The sequence below is a fragment of the Marmota flaviventris genome, chromosome 8 (genome assembly GCF_047511675.1).
Source record: "Marmota flaviventris isolate mMarFla1 chromosome 8, mMarFla1.hap1, whole genome shotgun sequence".
NCBI lineage: Eukaryota > Metazoa > Chordata > Mammalia > Rodentia > Sciuridae > Marmota > Marmota flaviventris.
In genome coordinates this window covers 108,184,525-108,206,690 of record NC_092505.1, presented here as the reverse complement: position 1 = coordinate 108,206,690, position 22,166 = coordinate 108,184,525, and the positions used below count along the sequence as shown (strand labels likewise).

The 22,166-nt window shown below is 40.4% G+C and overlaps 1 protein-coding gene across 1 annotated transcript; it reads right to left on the bottom strand.

Moving 5' to 3' along the window:
- Nucleotides 1-436: 436 nt before the first annotated feature.
- On the bottom strand, nt 437-13,119 carry Sucnr1 (succinate receptor 1). Its single transcript, XM_071615525.1, has 3 exons — nt 13,045-13,119; nt 5,780-5,845; nt 437-5,046 (listed from the first exon to the last, which is right to left on the bottom strand). The coding sequence occupies exons 1-3, from the start codon at nt 13,045-13,047 to the stop codon at nt 4,099-4,101; spliced, it is 1,017 nt and encodes a 338-aa protein (XP_071471626.1). The 5' UTR covers nt 13,048-13,119; the 3' UTR covers nt 437-4,098.
- Between the last annotated feature and the right edge of the window lie 9,047 nt (nt 13,120-22,166).

The window sequence follows — 22,166 nt, the reverse complement described above, 5'->3', positions numbered from 1 at the left end:
CACCAAATGACCCACACTGTGCTGTGCTCAGAGTCACCCTTCATCCTCGAGGGCCTTGATCCTGGACCAGAGAAGCCTGCTTTTGCCTGTTTGACTCTGTGCTTGGCGTGGTTGAAAAAGTCTGTCCTGTTGTGAGCACAGTAAAGGTTAAAGTTGAGGTGATCATTTCTCATTTCTACATATAGGTGCCATAGATTGTACCAGTGTAACAGCACACTGACAGAAATATTTATTACTCAGTTTTTGATCTGTTAAAAGAACCACAGGAAATGTGTATTTTGTGAGTTGAGATGCCAACCGCTTGAGTAACTGTTAGTAAATCTAAGGATGGGTCCCCCCCCCCGTCCTTTTATCCTACCCTGATAACATCAACGTTCACTGCAGATGAACTTAAATGAAAAGTTTTTGAAATGAACTTTTATATATTTAAGCTTAGTACAATTTGGATGAAGGGTGACTCTGTAATTACATCCATTAAATTGGTTTCAATTGCTCTACTGTGTCAACAGTTAAGGCTTAAGTGAAGGAAAAGACATTTTCAGGAAGAAAACAATAATTCCCACCCCCACCCCCGCTCATATTCGTCTCCTCTCATTGAAAGTGATGCACATAACGTTCTCTAAACAGCCTTCCCATTTAGACCTTTGGGGTAAAACTGTTGGTGATCACTTGGATGACATTTCAGAAGAGATTGTCACAGAGAGGTCACATTTCTTCAGAATCAGAAAGATTTAAGTTTCAAATCCAGCTCTGACCCTTTCTTTGAAATCTCCTTCACAAGGCTCTTCTGCAAGATGGTGATACAGGCCAGTGTGGCAAAGCTCTTGGCAGCCTAGTGAGTTACACAATAAAGCTAATACTTTTGAACCGTATACACACATCATCATGCCATTAATTTTTAAGTATTTGTCAACATAGGTTTACATTGGGCATGAAAAGGATCATAATTTTCCATCTTTAGAAATTAGGTCAAACCTCTGTTTCTGCAAATAAAGTTAATGAGTCTAGGAAACTTTGCATTTGAATATGCTGTTTGTTATTCAAAAGGGAAGTTTGACCTGTGCATAAGAGAAAAAGGAAATCAATGGAGAACAACCCCCAAATGACCCCGATGTGACTCTAACAGACCTGGATTCCAAGCATCCCTTAAAACTATGTTCAAACATATAGAAGAAAACATAAGGGGCAGCAGAATGGCATCTGGAACCCGTGTTTGTACAGATACCTGCAATTATCCACATGAAACACTTATTTACTAGTGTTGGCAGAAAATAGCTTGACCGGGTATATCCAGAGGAGCATCAAATTCCAGTTTATTCTGTACATGCACTCATGAATAATAAACAGTAATTTAAAAAAGCTTTCTGGATATTAGGGAAACAAAGACAAACCAAACAAAAAATAGGTCTGATTTTCAACTCATGGACTCTGGATTTGACATAAATCGAAACAAGTATAATAGGTGGTTAAAAAAAATAGTGCGTTTCATATAAACAGCACTTAGCTGTAGCCCAAAGCCCCAGGGGTACTAAGTTTTACTTCCAAATTTGGGGTGAATTGGACATAAGGGAAAGCTTGAAGGAATGACCAATGAACAGATGAGATGAACCTAATCAGATGCTTGGGAGATTTACATGCAGCCAGGGTGGAACAGAAGGGAGCAGCCAGGGTGGAACAGAAGGGAGCAGCCAGGGGGGAGCAGGCATATGGACAAGGTGATCTGGAGAAGGTTCTGAATACAGGAGTGGAGGGAGCAGTCCTCCTAGAGTACATGGTGCACCCAAGGTGCAGAGATAAGGTAAGAGGAGCAGGTGAGTCCAGGTTACAGGACACTGGACATCCTCTGAAGACATCAGGAAGCCAATTAAAGGACAAGATACAAAAGCTCAGTGTTATTTCCTTTGTAAACTACAATTCCAGAAACAATTTCCAAAATTGATCGTAATTCCGACAATTACTTAGTTAAAAAGCAGATGAAATAGCTCTTGTAATTTTAGTGTAGAACCCTTTAGTTTATTCAGGATTAAGTTACCACATGATAGATTTGAGCACCAATTAAGAATCAAGAAATTTGCTATAAAGTTTTTTAACTTTTTAATTATAAGATATATGTAAGTTTATGGTTTGACAAAATATTCCAATGCACTAACAGAAAGAATCCACCCTTGACATTCCTTGGAATGGCAGTAGAGGAAAGAAATTTAATTTTATGTGTACAAAATGAAATCCACACATAAAGCACAAGTTAAAGTTAAATTATAGGTTGTTAGTTTTGCAGAAATAATACTTCTTTCCTAAGGTCTTGTGTGTAATGTGTTCTGATGAGGAAATTAAGGAGTTCTGTTTCTTAGATAACTTACAAAATTACATTGAAAAATTTTAACATTGATAACGTTGAGACATGACCAAAATACCTTATAAATTCTTAGGGGCTGTGGGTTTTGCCAAATTGTATGGTGCTTGCCTAGTATGCACAGGGCTCTAGGGTTTGATCACTAGCACTGCAAAGATAGAAATGGAGATAGAGAAAGAGATAGAGATAGATAGATAGATAGATAGATAGATAGATAGATAGATAATATTAAATTCACAGCAAATGTGTTTTATAATAGTTCAGGTATTTAGGGTCTAGTAGGATTCACTGGAAATATTTGAGGATTTTGAAATATTAGAATATAATGCCATCAGAGTATTTCAGACTGGGAAAAGCAAAGGAATTTTATGTCCCCGAATTCAAAATGCTTATTTTATCCTTCATGTTACTCCTTACAGCTAATGACATCAAAGAAAGGAACTCAGACACATGGCAGTGGTCACACTTGGTTGCATATCAGTGAGTGATTATGTAATACTTGTATGACTTTTAAAAGCAAACACAGCACAAGTCCCTGCCCCCACACCCTACTCTGTTTTGTGGCATGGAATGGTGCCTAACCTCCTGGGACCATCTGTGTTAATATGGACATAATTATTCCTTATGTTCTATAATTGCATAAGGTACATCTTACAGAGAACATTTCCTCCAAGGGTCTTATGCAATGTTCTATGAAAACAAGCCTTCTCTGGATGTGTGAGTCACTGTCTCCCAGAAAACGTCTTCCTTGTAAATGATTCCAGCGCTTATAAAACAAAAGAAGGGAGGAGAGAAACCATGACCTTTTTCCAAAAGGGAAAAACTAACCCAAGGGACAGGGGATTGCCATTCCATTTCCTCTTATTTGCTGGTTTTGTGATAGTAAGACTTTTTAAAGTTGGTTATTTAATCAAGAGCAGAAAGCCTGATGAATTTTGACCTATTTCCATGAACTGGTGGTCAAACGGGGAGAATAAAATTCCAAAACGGCACAATCATCATAAAATCCATGTACTCACTTTTGTTCTGTTTTATTTGGCTTGAGGTTCCTCAGTTGTCATTTTATGTTCTACACCTGAAATTTTTGCAACTATCCTTGGCATGTCTCTAGTATTTTGATACAATACCAAGAATTGTATTAAATTTAAATTTCCTAGATTGCCTAAATTTCCAAGCACAAACAAATCTATTTTCTCCCTTTGCTGAATTATCTCTTCAGGTTCTTTCCACTGATAACCCATCTAACCAAAAAAACCAAAACAAAAACAAAAACAAAGAGTGATTAGTGATTAAATACACATCCACCTCAACACATGGTCAGTGTAAGGAAATATGCTTGAACTCATTACACTGCTTTCTGAATCCTTGTTACTTTCAGTTTTCTTAAGAACACAACTCCTAAAAACGACATCTGACAGAATATATCTAATCTGCTATTTGGCTAGGTCTGGGATGGTACAAATGAGAATCACCGGAGAACTTGGCCAACACAGTGGCTGCGGGTCTGCCCCCTGACTCCAGGCACCAGAAGCTCGCTCCGGGTGAGAAGTCTTTGAGCACCTGGGGCTGGACCTCTTGAGTTCATGGGTGGAGAGCCCCTCACTTTCTCCCCTGCTTCCCACCGCATGTCCAGGTGCCACGCGCCTCTCAAGCTTCAGTTCGGAGCCCCTCCTGATGGACTCTGGGTCTGGAGGAGCCAGGCCGCCGACGGCTTGCTGGGAGCGGGGGCCTTGTGCAGAGCCAAGTCACCCTCTGAGCGCCGTGAGGGACTGCCAGCCCTGCCGCAGCCTGCTGGCCAGCATCTCCCTGAAGTGGTCGCCCAGCAGGAAGTAGAAGACAGGGTTGACAGCGCTGCTCAGGAAGGCCAGCGGACGCGACAGCACGTACAGGCAGCTGATGACCACCTGCGTGCAGCCCTGCCCGCCGCCCAGGCGCGAGGCGATGCGCACGTTGCGCAGCACGTGGTAGGGCGTGAAGAGCACGGAGAAGACCACCACTGCCAGGACCACCAGCGCCAGGGGCTTCTCCAGCGTCTGCGCCACGCTCAGCTGCCGGCTCCGCTGCCGCAGAAAAATAGTGATCTTGTAGGAGAAGAAGCACATGACGGCCAGCGGCGCCAGGAACCCCACCAGGGTCAGGCACAGGCTGTAGACGAGGTTGTACCGCGGGTCCCCAGAGCTGGCGTAGTCGGTGCAGCTCGTACCCTCCTCCGTGGTGACCGGGCCGATCACGTGGAGGATAGGCAGCAGCTCCAAGGTGACCAACGCCCAGATGGCCAAGGAGATCAAGACGGCCAACTCCTTCTTCTGCAGAAGGTGCTCCCGGAAAGGGAACTTCATGAGCAGATAGCGGTCGACGCTGATGAAGGTGAGGAAGAGGATGCTGGTGTAGAGGTTGGCGTGCAGCACGTAGCGGTTGCTCACGCAGAGCACCTCGCCGTACTGCCAGGCTCCCTTGGCGTAGCTTCGCATCAGCATGGGCAGCGTGCACAGGAAGGCCAGGTCCGAGATGGCCAGGTTGAACAGGTAGACGTTACTGCTGCTCCAGTTCTTCAGACAGAAGAGGTAGCCGAAAACCACCGTGGTGTTCCCAAGCATTCCCACGACGAACTCAAAGCCGTAAAAGATGGAGAGGTAGTACTTCTCCAAGGCCGACTGGACCTCCATCCAGTCCTTGCACGTTTCATTCCACGCCTGAAGAAGACAGGAAATGCAAGGGCAAAACATGAGAATGTGATGCAGGACAAGACTCTACAGACCGCCGTTAACAAAAGGAACACTGGAGGAATGATAGCAGTGAGCTAAGCAAAATTCCTAGCTCAGTGTTCACTCTCTTGGGAAATTTTAGGAAATATCCAGGCGTGGTGGTGCACGCCTGTAATCCCAGTGGCTTGGGAGGCTGAGGCAGGAGGATCACAAGTTCAAAGCCAGCCTCAACAACTTAGTGAGCCCTTAAGCAATTCAGTGAGACCTCAGCTCAAAATAAAATATAAAAAGGGTTGGGGAAGTGGCTCAGTGGTTAAGCTTGATTTCCAGTACCAAAAGAAACAAATAAATAAAAATTTAAAAAGTTAGAAAGTCAGGAAATAAATAAATGATGCCATATAATACCAGATGCTATAAATAAAAAAGGAGGAAAGCTAAAATTTTAGAGTTCTTGGAGTAGAGGGTGGCTGTGAGCTATTCTTATATATGATGTTCAGGGAGCTGCTTCTGTATGGGATTACATTTACACAGAAATTTCAGTGGAGAGGGAAAGAGCCATTTCCCTATCTGGAAGAAGAGTGTTTCTGACACAGGAAGGGCATGTTCAAAGGCCCTAAGAAAGAAGTGCACAGAGGGCTTAACAAACAGCAAGAGTCCAAAGCAGAGTGTGGTAAAGGAAGTGAAGAGGAGAGTCTAATTTGCTTTTGTTTCTAGAACATACCACAGTCCCCGGTGCATCATCGCTGTCCAACAAATTCTGCTGAGTTAAACTGAATTGAACCATAACCTAGAGAAGGAAATAGGGATTGTTAGAAATCCAATCTACAACTGCAATCTTGAAATAGACTATTTCAAAATTTACAATGTGAAACTGAGCATCTTACTAATGATAATAGTGCCTACTGTTTTTGAGAGCTGATAGTGGGGCAGGCACTGATGCACTACTTTCCAAGAATTATCTCATTTAATGCTCACAGTGACATAATGAAAGAGGGACTCGTGTTCTTTTCATTTGACACATAATTTCTCTGATGCTTGGAAAATTAAATACCTGCTATTTTAGTCTAACCCTGCTGCTATAGCAATTTACCTTACAGTGGGTAATCTATAAATAATAGAAATGTTTTCCTCACAGTGTGAAGGGTGGGAAGTCCAAGGTCAAGGTGCCAGGAGCGACCATGTCTGGTGAGCTGACAATTGCTCTTTGCTCCAAAGATAGTGCCTTTTGATGCTCACAGCAGTGGTGCAAGGCATCCCCCTGAACCAGATCTCATTGATGAGGCAGAGTCCTCATGACTTACCTATTCCCCAAGGACCTGCCTCTTAGTACTGTTAGGTCCCAATGCATGTACTGTGTGAAGCCCCCAATACTCAGAGCACAACACTTGTTGAGGTCAGATGCTAGGGCTATCTTCTGAATACAGACCATGAAAACAGCAATCTAATTCAATAGATCTCAAACATCTTGCTAACTCTTCATTTTCTCCCTTGTCATCAGACCAGATTGTGGTTGGATAAGGTATTTCAAAGAATTTGAGTTATCTAAAAAATGTGCTGGATTGCCACTATTCAATATTACATCTTACTTATCTCAAGGTTGAATTTTCTAAATAAAAAACCAACTTCTTATTAAATAGGTTTTAGTGGCAATGAAATGATTCCTTCAATTGAAGAATTTGGGTAAGTACAGCAAAATAATAAGTGCATCTGAACTGTTTTTATCAAGAAGCAGCATCAAACATTCAGTAGAATCTTCTACCATAGAAGCTTCTGGAAAAGTTGCACGACCTCCTTCCAATTCAAGTGGCTTACCTAAAGGCTGGGAGGAGAGGGAGCAGGGCCCTGGGTCACTTCTTAGACAGGAGAGCACAATAGCCCTGCAGATATTTGCTAAGAAACTTACAAAGAGGCTACTTTAAAATCAGGACCTATGTGACGATCGGTGACACTCCAAAGGAGGAAAAGTGCCTGGTTGACATTTTGATGGGACTAAAGGCTGCATGGATACACTGAAGCTGTCCCCAGGGTTGGGCAGGGCGGACTTCCAACCTGTAGATCCACACAAACCCCTGTGGTGGGCGGGCTTGGGCGCCTCTCTCATGGGACCAGTCCCTCCTCGGGAGCTCTGCTTTCTTTATGCTAATCAAGTAAATCCTGTTACTTTCTCTCACCCTGTGTGTGTGTGGATTTTATCCTTCAAACTCGTGAGACAAAGTCCCCACCTCTGCAGCACTGAGTGTTGATTTGTGAGGATGAGTCTCGGGCCTGCAGCCGAGCTGGGCCTGCCTGGGGTCCGCTTAGGCTCTCCGGACCACGCTGTTCGTTCCCGATGTCTCTTCAGCCTTCTGGTGGGTCTCAGGGCTGCTTCTCCACCAGGGTCACGGCTGTCGTGGGATAAGCCTCAACAGCAGGAGCAGGAGCAGGTGCAGGTGCAGGCACTGCTCCCTGGCTTCATGGGTCACTGCCCCTCCTGGCCCAGCGTCTGGGAGGACCTGTCCCACTGTGCATGTGGCCCAATACTGGACCCTGGGAGCTGCCCTAGCGCCCACCCACCCAGCCACCCCACAGAGCTCCTCTTCCCCAGGCTCTATTCTGACTTCTCAGATGCTTCTCACACCAGGATTAGAGAAAACGCCCTCCTGTCACCTTCTGTCCCCTCACAGCCTCCTGGTTTTCCTCCCTCCACCCTGGCTGTGCTCTGCAGGCTCTTCTGTGGCTCAACTGGTAGATCCTAGGTTCAGGGCTCAGCTCTGGGGTTCCTTCTCTACATTCGGCCTAGATAATCTCATCCACTTTCGACCTTCCAAAGCTGGCCATCCACCAACAACTCCTAGATTTACAACCAGCCCAGACCTGTTTTATAAGCTCTGGCTTTTATACTTATTGTCATGTATTATTTCTCACCAATGTCTCTGCCATTAAATCCTATGCTAAGTGACACTGGCACCAAAACAGACATGAAGATCATTGGTACCGAACAGAAAACACAGAGACAGACCCACATAAATATAGTTATGTCATACTAAAAAAAATACCATAAACGTACATTAGAGAAAAGATGTCCTCTTCAACAAATGGTGCTGGGAAAACTGGAAATCCATATGTAGAAAAATTAAATTAAACCCTTATCTCTCACGGTGCACAAAACTCAACTCTAAGTGGATCAAGGACCTAGGCTTTACACCCAAGACCCTATACCTAATAGAAGAAAAAGTAGGCCCAAATCTCTATTGAGTTGGCTTAAGAACTGAGTTTCTCAACAAGACTCCTAAAGTGTAAGAAATAAAATCGAGAATCGATAAAAGGAATGGAATCAAACAAAAAAACTTCTTCAGAGCAAAGGAAACAATCAAGAACGTGAAGAAAGAGCTTACAGAATGGGAGAAAATCTTTGCCACCTGCACCTCAGATACAGCATTAATCTCAAGATATATAAGAACTCAAAAAACTAAATCACACACACACAAAAACATATGACCCAATTGGTAAGTGGGCAAAGGAACTGAACAGACATTTCACAGAAGAAGAAATGTCAATAAACATGAAAAAATATTAAGCATCTCTAGCAATTATAAAAATTCAAATTAAAACTACTCAAATTACATCTCACTCCAGTCAGAATGGCAATTATCAAGAATACAAATAATAATAAATGTTGGTGAGGATGTGGGGAAAAGGTAAACTCATACATTGCTGGTGGGACTGCACATTGGTGCAACCACTTTGGAAAGCAGTATGAAGATTCCTTAGAAAACATGGAATAGAACCACCATTTCACCCAGTTATCCCACTCCTCAGTACATACCCAAAGGACTTAGAATCAGCATACTACAATGACACAGCCACATCAATGTTTATAGCAGTTCAATTCATAATAGTAAGCTATGGAACCAACCTAGGTTCCCTTAAACAGATGAATGGATACAGAAAATTGTGGTACATATACCCAATGAAATATTTCTCATTCATAAAGAAGAATGAGACTATGGGACTTGCCAGTAAACAGATGGAACTGGAGACTATCATGTTAAGTGAAATAAGCCAATTCCCTAAAACCAAAGCTCAAATGTTCTTTCTGGTATGTGGATGCTAACACACAATAAGCAGGGGTAGGAGGGAAGAACAGAAGTTTGTTGGGTAGACAAAGGAGAATGAAGGGAAGTGGGGGCTTTCTGGGAATAGGAAAGACAGTGGAATGAATCACATATAACTTTCCTATGTTCGTGTATGAATAACGACCAGTGTAACTCTACATCATGTACAACCACAAGAATGGGACGTTATACTCCATGTTTGTATAACATGTCAAAATACATTCTACTCTCATGTAAACTAAATAGAATTTAAAAAAAGAAAGCCTATGCTAAGTTCTTCCACTTCCTTACCAGTGTTGCAGAATATCCACCTATCTCAGTAAAATTGTGTCATCATGGACCCAAGTGTTCACCACAGAACTCTAAGCAACGACCTCAAAGTCATCCCTTATTTAACCCCAGTAATGAGTCAACTCCCACATCTTGTTGCCTGTCATTCCAGATGTTTCTCAAGTTCATCATTGTACCCACACACCATATTCTAGTCTAAGCCACTGTTCTCTCTATCTTGGATTATGTCACATTCTCTTACTGTCTCACATCTTCTCCGGACCTTTTCAATTTATTGTCGCTATAATAGCCACATAATCTTGAAAATAGAATCACATTGCTCTCCTAGACTTCAATGACTTTCCACAGTCCAAGGACTGCAGTCTGAATCATTGATGGGGACCCCACACCATGACCTGGCTCCTGGGTGCCACTTGGCCTGCCTTAGCGTTCCATGTTCACCTCTCCTCCCACCTGCTCTTGAACACACAGAGTGGTCCAGGGCTGTCTTCCTGAAGTGACTCTATTGTGTGACATTATTCATCTTACATGTAGACTTCTTTCAGGACTCAAATCAAGTGTGAGTTTCCCAGAACAAGCTCTCTGGCCCCCATTCTAAGCCAGCCCCTCCCCCTGGCGCTGTGGGGCAAGTTGAACTTCCTAGCACCTCTTGAAACTTTGTTTGACTCATTGTTTATCTTCTACATCTGGCCCAGTGACTAGCAGATGGTAGGTGGTTGGAAAATGCTTGTTGAGTGAAGATAGAACTGTAAACATCTGACTGTTTACCAGGAGTTTTATAAATAACTCCTCCAAGTTCAGAGAAGTAGCATGTCCACAAAACTGAACCACAAATTGCTGTATTTCATTACAAAATATGACACTCTGTATAATATAAATGATATTAAAAATTGGAAACGGTAGTACCAATAGCTATGGCTTTGAAACATTTATAGAAAATGTGTGTGTCTTTCTAGGATACATTTAATAATCCAAGGCATTTAATTAAGAATTCACACCTGAAATTAAGAAACATTCGAAAGATTTGCATCAAAGTGTTGGTAGTTTCATTCCTAACAATGATATTCCAAATAGTTTTTTCCATGTCCTTTTTCCTTTTAGTCTCTGACAATTTTTTTATAGTAAGGCAGCATGTATTCAGTAATATTAAAAGTTTTAATTCTTAGAAATATAGAAAAAGGGCCAAGGAACTTCTCTGTGTAAGCTAATAGTCCTTGTTTTTTCAGATCAGTGGTCTTTTTCACTAGCTCCAACTCTCCTGCTGCTGCTGCCGTTCCCAGCCTCCTGGAAGCATGCGCTCCCTGTTTTCTATGATGTGCCAATCTGGTCCCTCCAGTCCCTACTGCAGACTCCCTTGTGACTGACCCTTCTTTGCCCAAGTTTTAAATGGCTGGACAGTCTAAAGGTTCAATCTGGATACCTTTGTTATTTGGGGAGCACCCAGAAGGTGGGGTGCACACTTAAAATTGAAATTAAGATAGTAGAAAATTTCCTTCAGACAAGAAACTCACTAGTTTCAGTTTTGAATTTCCTTTTTCCAGTCATAACCAGGAACCAGGTCGTATTTCTGCCTAGTAAGTGCTGGCTTTTGTCAGTAGTTTATGCAACTGTGCGCAGCAGAAAGTTTGGACGATCATGAATGGAAACTGTGTCTATGAGGACAGGCATGACTTGAAGCCAGATTGCCACCGACCACCACTCAGGCAAGTTAGGGACCTCGTGGAAATGATGAGGAGCTCTTCTACTTTCCAAAGAGGCTGGATATTGAGGGAGCTAGCAAGGATAGAGCCCTGCAGGGTGGAGTAAGGAAATTAGGGACTAAACTCGCCTGTTCCTTTCCTCCATTAATTTATACCTGCATGTTGCTTCTCATAGAGCGGTTGCCCCATAAAAAAAAAAAAAAACCTTTAAAAATATATGTATGGGGCTGGGTTGTAGAGCACTTGCCTAGCACCACATAAAAATAAATAAATAAAATAAAGGTATTGTGTCTATCTACAACTAAAAAATATTTTTTAAAATGTATGTATGAAATACATACTAATTGTATAATACCTATCGATGCAAATAGGCAAAAATAAGGGAAAAAAGATCTTTAAACCCATCATTTATAATATTAGGGTACCATTCTACACTTTAATATTTATTTGAATTTGCATTTATAAAAATGAGATGATGTTTTTAGTGATGTTTTATTATTGGTTTCTTTGATACTTTTGTTTAATAATGGAAAGTTTTTTATAAGTCTATAATATTCACAAATTATGGCTTTGTAAAGGCAGGCAATCCAATATTTGTAGGCCAGCTCAAATTCTCAAAGAGCCATGGTTATATTCCAAATTGCGTGATATGTGTATGTGTGTTTTTCATGTGGCCATCACGATTGAAGAAATTGGGGAAGTAAATTGTTTCTTTAAGCACAACTCTCTACTGAAAGGGAAACTTTGTCATAAAAAATTACTAGTCTCTTCCACTGTCTAGTGGTTATACTCTTGGAAATGGAATTAGTGATAAATAGCTTATAACTGATTTGTTTAAATTCTTTTAACAGATCTTTTTCTTTAAAAAGTGTTGTATACTAAAGTGAAGTCAATAATTCTTAGTCCAAAATATCTAAACCTGCTAGAATTAATACACTAGAAGCAATGTCAAATTTACTCTCATAAACAGATCAATAATACTGATTTTTAAATTTGGAATAATATTTCTTTCACTTTAAATACATTCATCCTTTTGGAAACATACAGTTTCAACAACTAAATTTAAAATATATATATATATATATATATATATATATATATATATATATATATATATATGAATGATAGTTTCTTAGACTTTAAATTATTTTCTTACAACCATCAAAATTAAACATAGAAAATTTGTGGAATTTTAATTTTTTACTGTTACCATAAAGTGAATTTACAATTTGAGTGAAAATATATATTCACACTGAAAAAAATACAGTAATTTAACTGGTGACTTAATTTTCATATATTGCATAAGTTACATCAGAAACTAAATTATTAAAAAGTGATAGAATGGCATCAAATAGTATGCACATTAATTTCTTTACAAATATACTACAAATAGGTAGAGTAGCAATGATTTCTGTAATTTTTAATTTTTCTTCAGTAAGTTATATTCTTGAATTATCTTATTTTATTACCTATAAAGGCTAAATTTAATTTTTAAAATACCTTAAAATTCCATCTAATACTTTGCTTTCTAAGCATGATAAACTATTTCATATGATTCAGGATCTTTAATTTTTTCTGTAAGTGATAATACGTATTCAGGTGAATCCAATTACTAATTTTTGTTGCAATATGTTACCGAGATGTCAGTAAATACAGTAAACCTTTCTAAATGAAATAAACTTAGCATTTGGCAATTAACACAAGACATTTAATTTTGTATAAACAAAATGCAAAGGCAACAATTAGGGCTTCCCTTTAGTTTCTTTGGCTGGTTTTCCTCTCCTTGAGAGCGCTTCCCCTAAACAGGACTTTTACCCCTTTGGCTCACAGAGCAGTTTTTCCCAAAGCCCCCAGCAGCAGCCTGCCCTGCGGGTGGGAGGAGGAGATGCAGAGCAGCTTACCATTCTGCTGGATGGCCTCTCCCTTGACAGAACCTCGGCCAGTTCTGGAGACAGCTTCTGACCCAGTGCAGTGTGGCCAGACATGCTTAGTTGGGTCTAATTTGCATATCAGGCAGCCAAGATTAATAATTCAAAAGTCAGGGATAATTTATGCAGTCAAACCTCCAAGTCAGAGACATGCATGCAGGGAAATTTCTGCAGAATGGAGACACGGAACAAATGACTCATTTTGCAGAAAACACATTTGACAAACAGATTTGGAGAACACTACAGTCGGATTGGTTTTATCCACTAACAAAGTCACGGAGAAGCAGTCCTTATTTTCATATTTATTTGCGGACTCAGACAACACATTCTGTTGAGTATACAATTGCATCTGTTTTTTTCTTCAATTTTCAATTTTTTGGTGAATGCTAGGTTGGGCATACAATGACTAAGCTACTGTTATCAACAACTTTGAGGGAGCTATAAAACGGAAACTTTGAAGGGACTGTACTTATATCCTGTTAATGTACTAGGAAAGGGACACTAGAGCTTTTTTTTCAATTATTTTTTCCATTTTACTTGCTGTGATTAAGTTCAAGAGACACTTAAAAATGCATCAGGTGGCTAGGGATTAGGGAGAGAGGTACTATAAAAGCCACTCCAGAGACTGCAGTGTATCCATCCCAATCAATGCCTGAGTAGCACCGGGAGCTCATTGCCTCCGTTTCAGACAGGAAGCACACCTGGCTTTTCCTGAGGATTATGTTAGATTTATGATCAAGTAAACACTCTGTCTGCTTGATGTGAAGCTTGGGGATTATGCTGAGGAAATGCCTAACTGTTCAGGCAGTAGAAATTCAATTTGAGTGCCATATAAGTTGATTGTAGAGTTAGCAGTGATAAGCAGGAGTCCACAAGAAACTTCATTATGTCTCCTCCTAACCAGGAGTTTCCTCTTTCCCCAGTCTCTATGAGCCTTAAACTGAGAATCTTCAAAAAAAAAAAAAACATAAATATAAATATTCTTTAAATATATATAAGTGTACTTAAAATTATATACATGAATTAAATATAAATGTATTTATATGTGAATAAATATTTACACATACAACATGTTTATTTATCTGAAATAGCATATCTTTAATTTGTTGGGTTTTTATGATAGCCAGGCATTGAACTGAAAACTTTTATTTATGTTAAATGCTTAGAGTATGCCTCTAAGTTTGTTATTATTTTTATTTTATAGAATGCAAAACTGAGATCAGAGAGATCATTAACTTTCCTAGGGTCACAGAATCAGTTAAGGGTGACTGAAGTTTAAGCCTCTGCAACTTCTATTCTGCGGACCTCTGACTCCTGTGAGAGTGAGTGACATTCTTCTTGATGTGTACAATAAGTTCTGGGAATTAATGACAGGTACTTTTCTACTTTCTCTTTTCTTTAGAGAAAGGCTAAAATATTATTCCTGTCTATGAATTTAAAAGGGCAAACGCATTTGCAAAACCGTCAGTGTTGTTAATTTTACACCTAAATTAACACAGAGGAGCAAAGGCACCTGGGCGTATTTCACAGGTTTCTGCCACCCTTCCAATGGAGATAGGGCAATTCCCTCTGTGGGGAGGTGGGAGTTCCCCAGAGCTTCCTCTTTCTCCTCCCCACCTCCTGACCACCACAGAAGTGGTTTGCACTTCTCCTTTTCCACAGGCCTGCCATCCAGACTCAGACTGGTGACCTGCTTCCCTGCCAAGTCCACCTTGCCAGGGGCCCCTTCCCTCAGGACGTTGTCACTGGAGGAGGAGAGTGAGTCAGGGGAAAGACTCAGGGAAGATTTCCAGTACTCCTGGTGTTCTCAGTAAGTCCTGAAGACCAGTGAGAGATATCCAGTACTTCTGGTCATTTTGCACACAAAAGGAATCAGCCCAGGGACGAGGTTAGATGCAGGGCCATGGCCCATGAGCAGGGCTGGTGTCATTGACTGCTAATGCAACCTCACAGGGTCTTGCACCCAGAGGGGCCACACACTTAATCTAATGCTTTCCTGTCACATTCGTATATGAAATTCTTCATGATTTCATAATGAACGACCCCATCTTTTCTTTTTGCATTGCCAGCTCCGCCTGCTGAAGTACAAAGCTCCTCGGAAATGATTGCAAATAGTATAGTCAGTTTCAATGGGGCAAAGTTTTTGGTTTTTGCTGTCTTCTTTTTTAGAAACAACATAGTGAAGTTCATGGCTTGAGGAGCAAGGGGAGTTGGAAAGGCAGTTGAGTTTGCAGGAAAGCTTGCTCTCCCAGAGGCAGTAAGGTAGGAGTGAGAGCCCCGCCCAGGTCAGACCTTTCTAACCCAGACTTTGCTCTTGAATGAGAATTAGGATTCAACACCATCAATGCTAGAACATTTTCTTAAGATGACCTTGTAAAAGTCAGCATGACTAAAAAGACCAAGGAGTCATTGTCCTGACTTTGCCTTTTACTAGTTATGAGATCTTAAAAAAAAATTACATATTTTAATTTCCTTGTTTGGAAGATGGGAATAATGATCCCTACCCCATAAAACTTACAACGTTCACAGTAGTGAAATGCAATGGGCTGGGAATACCAACCCAGAGCACAATCAGGAAATTCCAGAGGAAAAAAATGGGAAAGACAACCAAAATATTAATCAAATCTAATACCACCCTACTTATTAGCTTCCACTAGCATCTTTTGAACACCTACTCTATGTACTAAGTTCTTTAATAGCTGCAAGAATTTAAGGCACTTCATGATGTTAAAGTTATTAGGATATTCAGGGGAAGAAACTGAAGCCCAACAACGATTAAATAAAATTTCCACCATTACACAGCTAAGAAATGAGTGGACCATGACTTGAGGCCTTGCTTGTTTGATTCTTCACTCTGAGCTTTTTGAACATTATTGTGCCTCCTTCGGGGTAAAGAAGAAAATATTAAGTCAAAACCAAATGCTACTGATATTGAAGAATTTGACCTTAAATATGGCAATTTTATGTGGTTTGATCTGAAAAAGTAAGTTTAAAAGAATTACTACAACTCATTATGGGATATAAGACTTATTGTTTATCAAATCTGATGATTCTAAAAAGAATTAGACATTTTAGGCAAAAAACCAGAGTCAGTAACAAACTGTGACAGCGCTTCTCGGCAGCTAATGCCAGCCAGCTGCTCTGCACACTGTGAGGTACTTCCTTCCACAGCTCAGAGGGTCTGTGGGGAGAGCACACCATCCCAAGGTCCCACGACCTTCAAGAAATCCCAGGGCAGGAGGAGGATGATCAATCGGTTCAAGGAATTTCCTCTACAGTCTTATGGGGAAAGAAGAATGCAACAGATCCAAGGTGTCCTGTGAAACCAAGGAGGGTATTTGGTGTGCTGGGTAGACATAACCAAGCCTGCCTGGCTCTTCCTCTTTCCAAGAAATGATTCATGAAGGGGAAAAAACGATAGGGAACAGCAAAGGGAAAGTACAGTAGAGGTTGTCTGTGATTGTCTCTCAATTCTCCAGGCAGCAGGAATCATGCAAATTTTATTAACTAAATTTCCTTTCCCAAGGGATAAGGACTATTCAACATGGGCACTAAAGTTAAGGCAAAGGAATCTACTTCCTCTAACAATCAAACTCTCTATCATTTAAGTTATACTTGTAATGCAAAATTCTACATTATTGTTTTTTCTTATTATGTAAAAAGAAAAATGTGTCATATCTATTAGCAATACTTTAACTAAAAAACAAAATATTGTTTTCTGCTGAATTAAAATACATTAAGTGGCTAGGCATGGTGGTACATGCCTGCAATCCCAGAAACTCAGGAGGCTGAGGCAGGTGGATCAACTTGGTGAGACCTTGTCTCAAAATTAAAAAAAAATAAAATAAAAAGGGCTGGAGATGAGACTCAGTGGTTAAGTACCCCTGGGCTCCACCCAGTACACACACACACACAAAAAAACAAATTCCTTGAAGTATTAATATTTTACCTAGAAACACAGTGAACTCACCTTTTATCTTTTAGTTCATTCTCAAATTTTAACAGCTAAATGATTTTTTAATGATTCATGTGATAACTTATTAATGCTTCTGTAAAAGTACTGTTGTTTTGCTTCCCTGATAAAAAATCAAGATATGTGAAGTTCAAGCATTTGAGTGAAAGATGGAGACAAATTTCATTCTTAACCATTGATTATGGTATAATCTTTTTGATTGAGAGTTTGTCTGAAATATCGAAATACCATTCATTTGCTAATTAGTCATTCAACTACTCAGCTTCTCCCAATTCACATTGACTGTGGTTTTTATAAATTTGCTTGATCCGTGTAACATTTGGCATTAATAATGAAAACAAAAGCCAGCTTGTTGGTTATTTTGATGGACATACTGTAGAGGCACTTCCCCTTGGCTCCTGATTAACCATTCTCTGTCTTGCTTGCTCAAAAATAAAATTTGCTCCTTGAATAAAGAACAAGAAGTCAGTCCAGTTGAATTTCACTGAGCATTTTAGTAATAGAGAGGTTTTCAGAATTTCAGAGAGAACAAGGATCATGCTCACTAAGTGAGCTAAGTGCTTGCTGATTGTGTTATGAATTCAATAAAGTCAATGATGCGACCCCATAAAAAATTTGGTGACATGATTCTCTTGTATTAGAATCTTTACCTTCACAACATACTCATTAATGCCAATATTAATTTAAATTTATATTTTACACTAATTTATGACACTGAAAAACTAATACAATTTGACTTCAGATTAGATCAATATTGTAATGAACTAAGTGAAGATGTTTCACATTGTAGCAACTAATGACATTATAGTCAAACACTGTAAAGAATTATGAAAATGAGTCAATTGCTACCTTTTAAAATATCTCCTTCATCCTATAGGAATTATTTATGTGTCTATAAGAAGTATTTTTTTCACATTGACCTAATATTAAATTCTAATATCACTTTGTATTATTTATAAGAATCCTTGCTGGTCAAAACACCTAGCTTGAATGTCAGATGTAGAGATGGGTTTAGAAGCCATTGAGTTGAGTTCCTAAGGATGAGGAAGTGGGACTCAGTGGTTAGGAAGGAAAGGGCTGGGGACGTGACCTTGAGAACAGAGGGGAAGGTCCTGAGCATGAGGGAGATTTAAGTACCATCTTGCGGGAGATGAGCATGGTAGGGAGCCCTCCCTGAGAGCCCTCTCTACACCCTTTTTACCTGCCGGAAGAGGAACCCTCTTTCATTCATCCCTAGACCAGAGTCTGCCATTGACTACTTTCATCATTAACAAAGAGGAACGATAGCAAGCTTGAGAGAGGGTGTCCCAGTTTGACCAGGCCAATATATCTTCAGGAGATTGATATAACATCCCAGAGTCGACAAGACCTTCTCACTGCCGAAGCACTTTGGGGCATGAAAGCTTATGCCTGCAGACTTTCAGTGTAGAGAAAACTCTGCTCGTTCACTGTGACCAGAGTGAAAGGCAACAGCTACTGGATTTCTTTTACTACCGGCATGGCCTGTAATTCCCTATGTCCTTGCAAACTTTTTGAATAAAACTGACCCATTCCCTTTATTCTACTATTTCTTTGTTCTTTTCCTAAGATCTTTTTTTTTTTTTGAGAGAGAGAGAGAGAGAAATTTTTAATATTTATTTTTTAGTTTTCGGCAGACACAACATCTTTGTTTGTATGTGATGCTGAGGATCGAACCCGGGCCACATGCATGCAGGCGATCGCACTACAGCTTGAGCCACATCCTCAGCCCTCTTTTCCTAACATCTTTAAAGGGAACTGAAAATGGGAACTGAAGCATCAACAGTTCAGTTCCCAACATTAATTGGAAAATGAAAACTGTAAAAAGTTAATTTGGGGCAGAAATTAGAATATGGGGAAAATGAAACTTTAAAAACTCTTATCAAACTTTTAAAATCAGATTAAATTTTTAAAACTAAATTAAAAATCTTCCAGTGTGTTGATTGTTCAGTATTAAGCACTGGGAGAGGAAGAAAAGAAGCGGAGATTGGAACAAAGCCGTTTCAGGTGCTTCTCTTGTCTCATCGTTACCACTCAGGCACTCGATCCTTCAGGGTCTACCTCACATCTGACCTTCTTTCCATGATTAATTCATAGAACAGAGTTTGATCGCCTACTATGTTCTATGTCCCTGTTGTTGATTGGCTAAATCAGAATTAATTTAATATTTGATTTTGGACACTTCATATCATCACCTGAGCCTGGACTTCCACAGCTATGAAGGACATTGGGGGAGGGGGCTGTAGATGACACAGGAGGGCCTAAGGATGCCTCTCTCAGGTCTGAGTCTGCGACAGATGTCCTGCTTCCAGCAGGCTGTGGCTTCTGCTATGCCCAAGCCTGATGGTGTTTCTCACTACAGTGCTCTAAGAACCTACCAATTAAAGGTGTCGCTCCCGGTATACCTTGGCTTCAATATAAGGAGCTTTCATTTGAATATAAATTTTCTGTTTCTCTGATAGGAAATCTTCTTAAAGGGGTACCAGGAGTTTGCCCCCTACCCCTCACCATTTTTACTGCATATTCTTGATTCCTTATTGTCTGTAATTCCTTATTGTCCTGGTTTCCTGTCACCCTCTTGGTTGTGGTTGACCACAGTTGATACATTAACTAGATTAGCTTACCCTGGCTTTAATGGTTTTACTGTATCTGTATTGTATTTTTGTTATAAACTGCTTCAAACTTGCTTTGAAAAATATCCAGATCTAAGCGCTGTGAATTAACGTTTCCGTGATCATCCCTAGTGACCTGTGTAATCAGGCTCCAGACTCCTATGGTGTCAGTGTCAGCTCAGAGCACCCAGGTGTTGGAGCGTGGGTGGAGTTAGAAGGAAACACAGTGCATGAGATGGCCAGCATTCATTTTTGGGAATATGTGGATTTGTGAATCATGGAGGGACTTTGTTCATCATTGCTTCTTACGTAAGTCTCCTGTAAACAGCAGGAAGAAAATGCATAGAGAACAGAGGGGAATACCAAGTTTCCAAATATTGTTCTCTAGAGAAAGGTCTTTCAGAAGGTCTGTGGTGGGAATGCTGGAAAGTGTCCTCTCCAAGGACACCACCATGCTGTGTGTGCTTAGGAAGGGAACAAAAAGGAAAAGTACATTATAAGAAGGGGGAGGGGCCGGAATTCTAGAACCCAGGACGGTAGAGAGAGGTGCTGTGCTGACAAAGAGCAATGTTTGCAAGCTTAGGTACAGGCATGCTGAGGCCAACAAACAAGAACTTATAGGAAGAACAAATCCTCCACCTATACTAAAAGCAACAAATTCACTGCTGATGGGAGAAATTAGCAAATTTCAAGGAATCTGCCCTATTCTTCTCTTTACTGGATCAGCTGCACATTTGTTTTAGTTTAGACAGACTGCTACTCCCATCCACCTTATAGCTACTGTTTATCTACACAGATGAAAAACGTTGTGCCAGAATTTATACATATTTTGTTAATTCTACTTTGCCTGCTGTGCCTTTAAGAAATTGGTACTCTTTGACAATCAAAATGTCTAATGCTCATTTATGTGTTTTGTAACACAAAGTTCTAAATTTTCAGAAAAAATTTTATGTTATTTTTTAAGTCCTGGTGAAGTTAAAAAAATCATAAAATTATATTTTTCTGAGATAAAAGTCAGTAGTGTGACATCTGAGAAATAAAGAAGAAACACAGTATCCATAACACAGCATGAAAGAGGGGACAATAGCAAATTATTGGTCAAGAGAAAAGACCAATAGGAGTTTCCACCAAAGTATTGGCAAAGAAGCAAATACTAGGAATTTTGCTCACACATATATCCAATTTAAATAAGAGGGTGTGCCTCACACTTGCAGGTTCAGTTGCATGGTGATATTTTTAGTTAAACATTTAGTTAAAATGACTGTACGGTCACATGTAATTGTAAGAAATAGAACAAGAGAGATCTCACGTACTCCTCCTCTGGCTCCCCAGCCGTCAGGCATTGCAACACTGCAGTCCTACACACATCCCATGACAACATTGACCTCTTGATGCAGTCATTGCCTTGCCACGAGGATCCCTCAGGTCGCCCTGTTGCCCACCACTTACCCACCCCGCCCCCTTCTTAAAAACCAGCAACACTGATCCTTTCTCCTTCTCTAGAATTTCATCATTTTGAAAACATCACATAAACAGAACCTCACAGTGCGCAATCCCCTAGGAAAGGTTTTCTTCAGTCTTCATGATCCCTTGGATCCCAGGTTATGGCATGTGTCACCAATGGTAGTCGCATGCTTAATGTTTTAGGAAATGTCCAACCATTTTCCAATGTGGCAGCTCCGGTTTATATTTCTTCCTGCAATATATAAGCAATCCATGTTCCTCTGCATTCTCACCAGCATCGGGTGTGGCTGCCATTTTTTATTTTAACTACTCTGACAGGTATTCAATGGTATCTGGTTGTGGATTGAATTTGCACTTTCCTAATCATTAGTGATACCAAATTTATTTCATGTGCTCATTTTCCATTTGTATATCTTTTACAGTGAATTGACTATTCATGTATTTTCCCATATTTTAATTAGACCAGATGGTTCTTGTTTATTCTTGAGTGTTGAGAGCTCTTTATGTATTCTGGATGCTAGTCCTTCCTGGATGCTAGTCCTTTGTCATGCTTATTCTCTTCTTGTCTGGAGAGGTAATGCACCGATGCTGTTCTCCTGGGGCTCCGCTGACACTGTGTTGGGGTGAGCTTGTTACCACTGGGTAGTGGTGCAAGTCTTGATGCTCTGCTGTTGGTCCCCTCTGACACCCGGGGGAATGAAAGTCCTGGCTTTCTACTTGATCTCCTCTGTCACAGGATGACAGGGGCATTGAGGTGCCTCAGTACATCTTGGCAGGTGTGGACACCTGGGCTCCCACTCAGCCTTTGCTGCTATGATGGGATATGTCAGTTATTTCCGTGGTGTTTGGTTCAGTGAGGGTGGTTGCTGTCTGTGAGTCTTACTAGGATGCCCTTTTCCTGTCCCTCTATAAGAAAGAGCAGACTTTGGCTGCAATTCTTTTGTTGTTTGTGCCTGTCTATATTACCAAGTTGTCAGTTTTCTTAGCTCCTAGTCTGGCATATCCGGGACAAAAAGAAAACCAAGGGA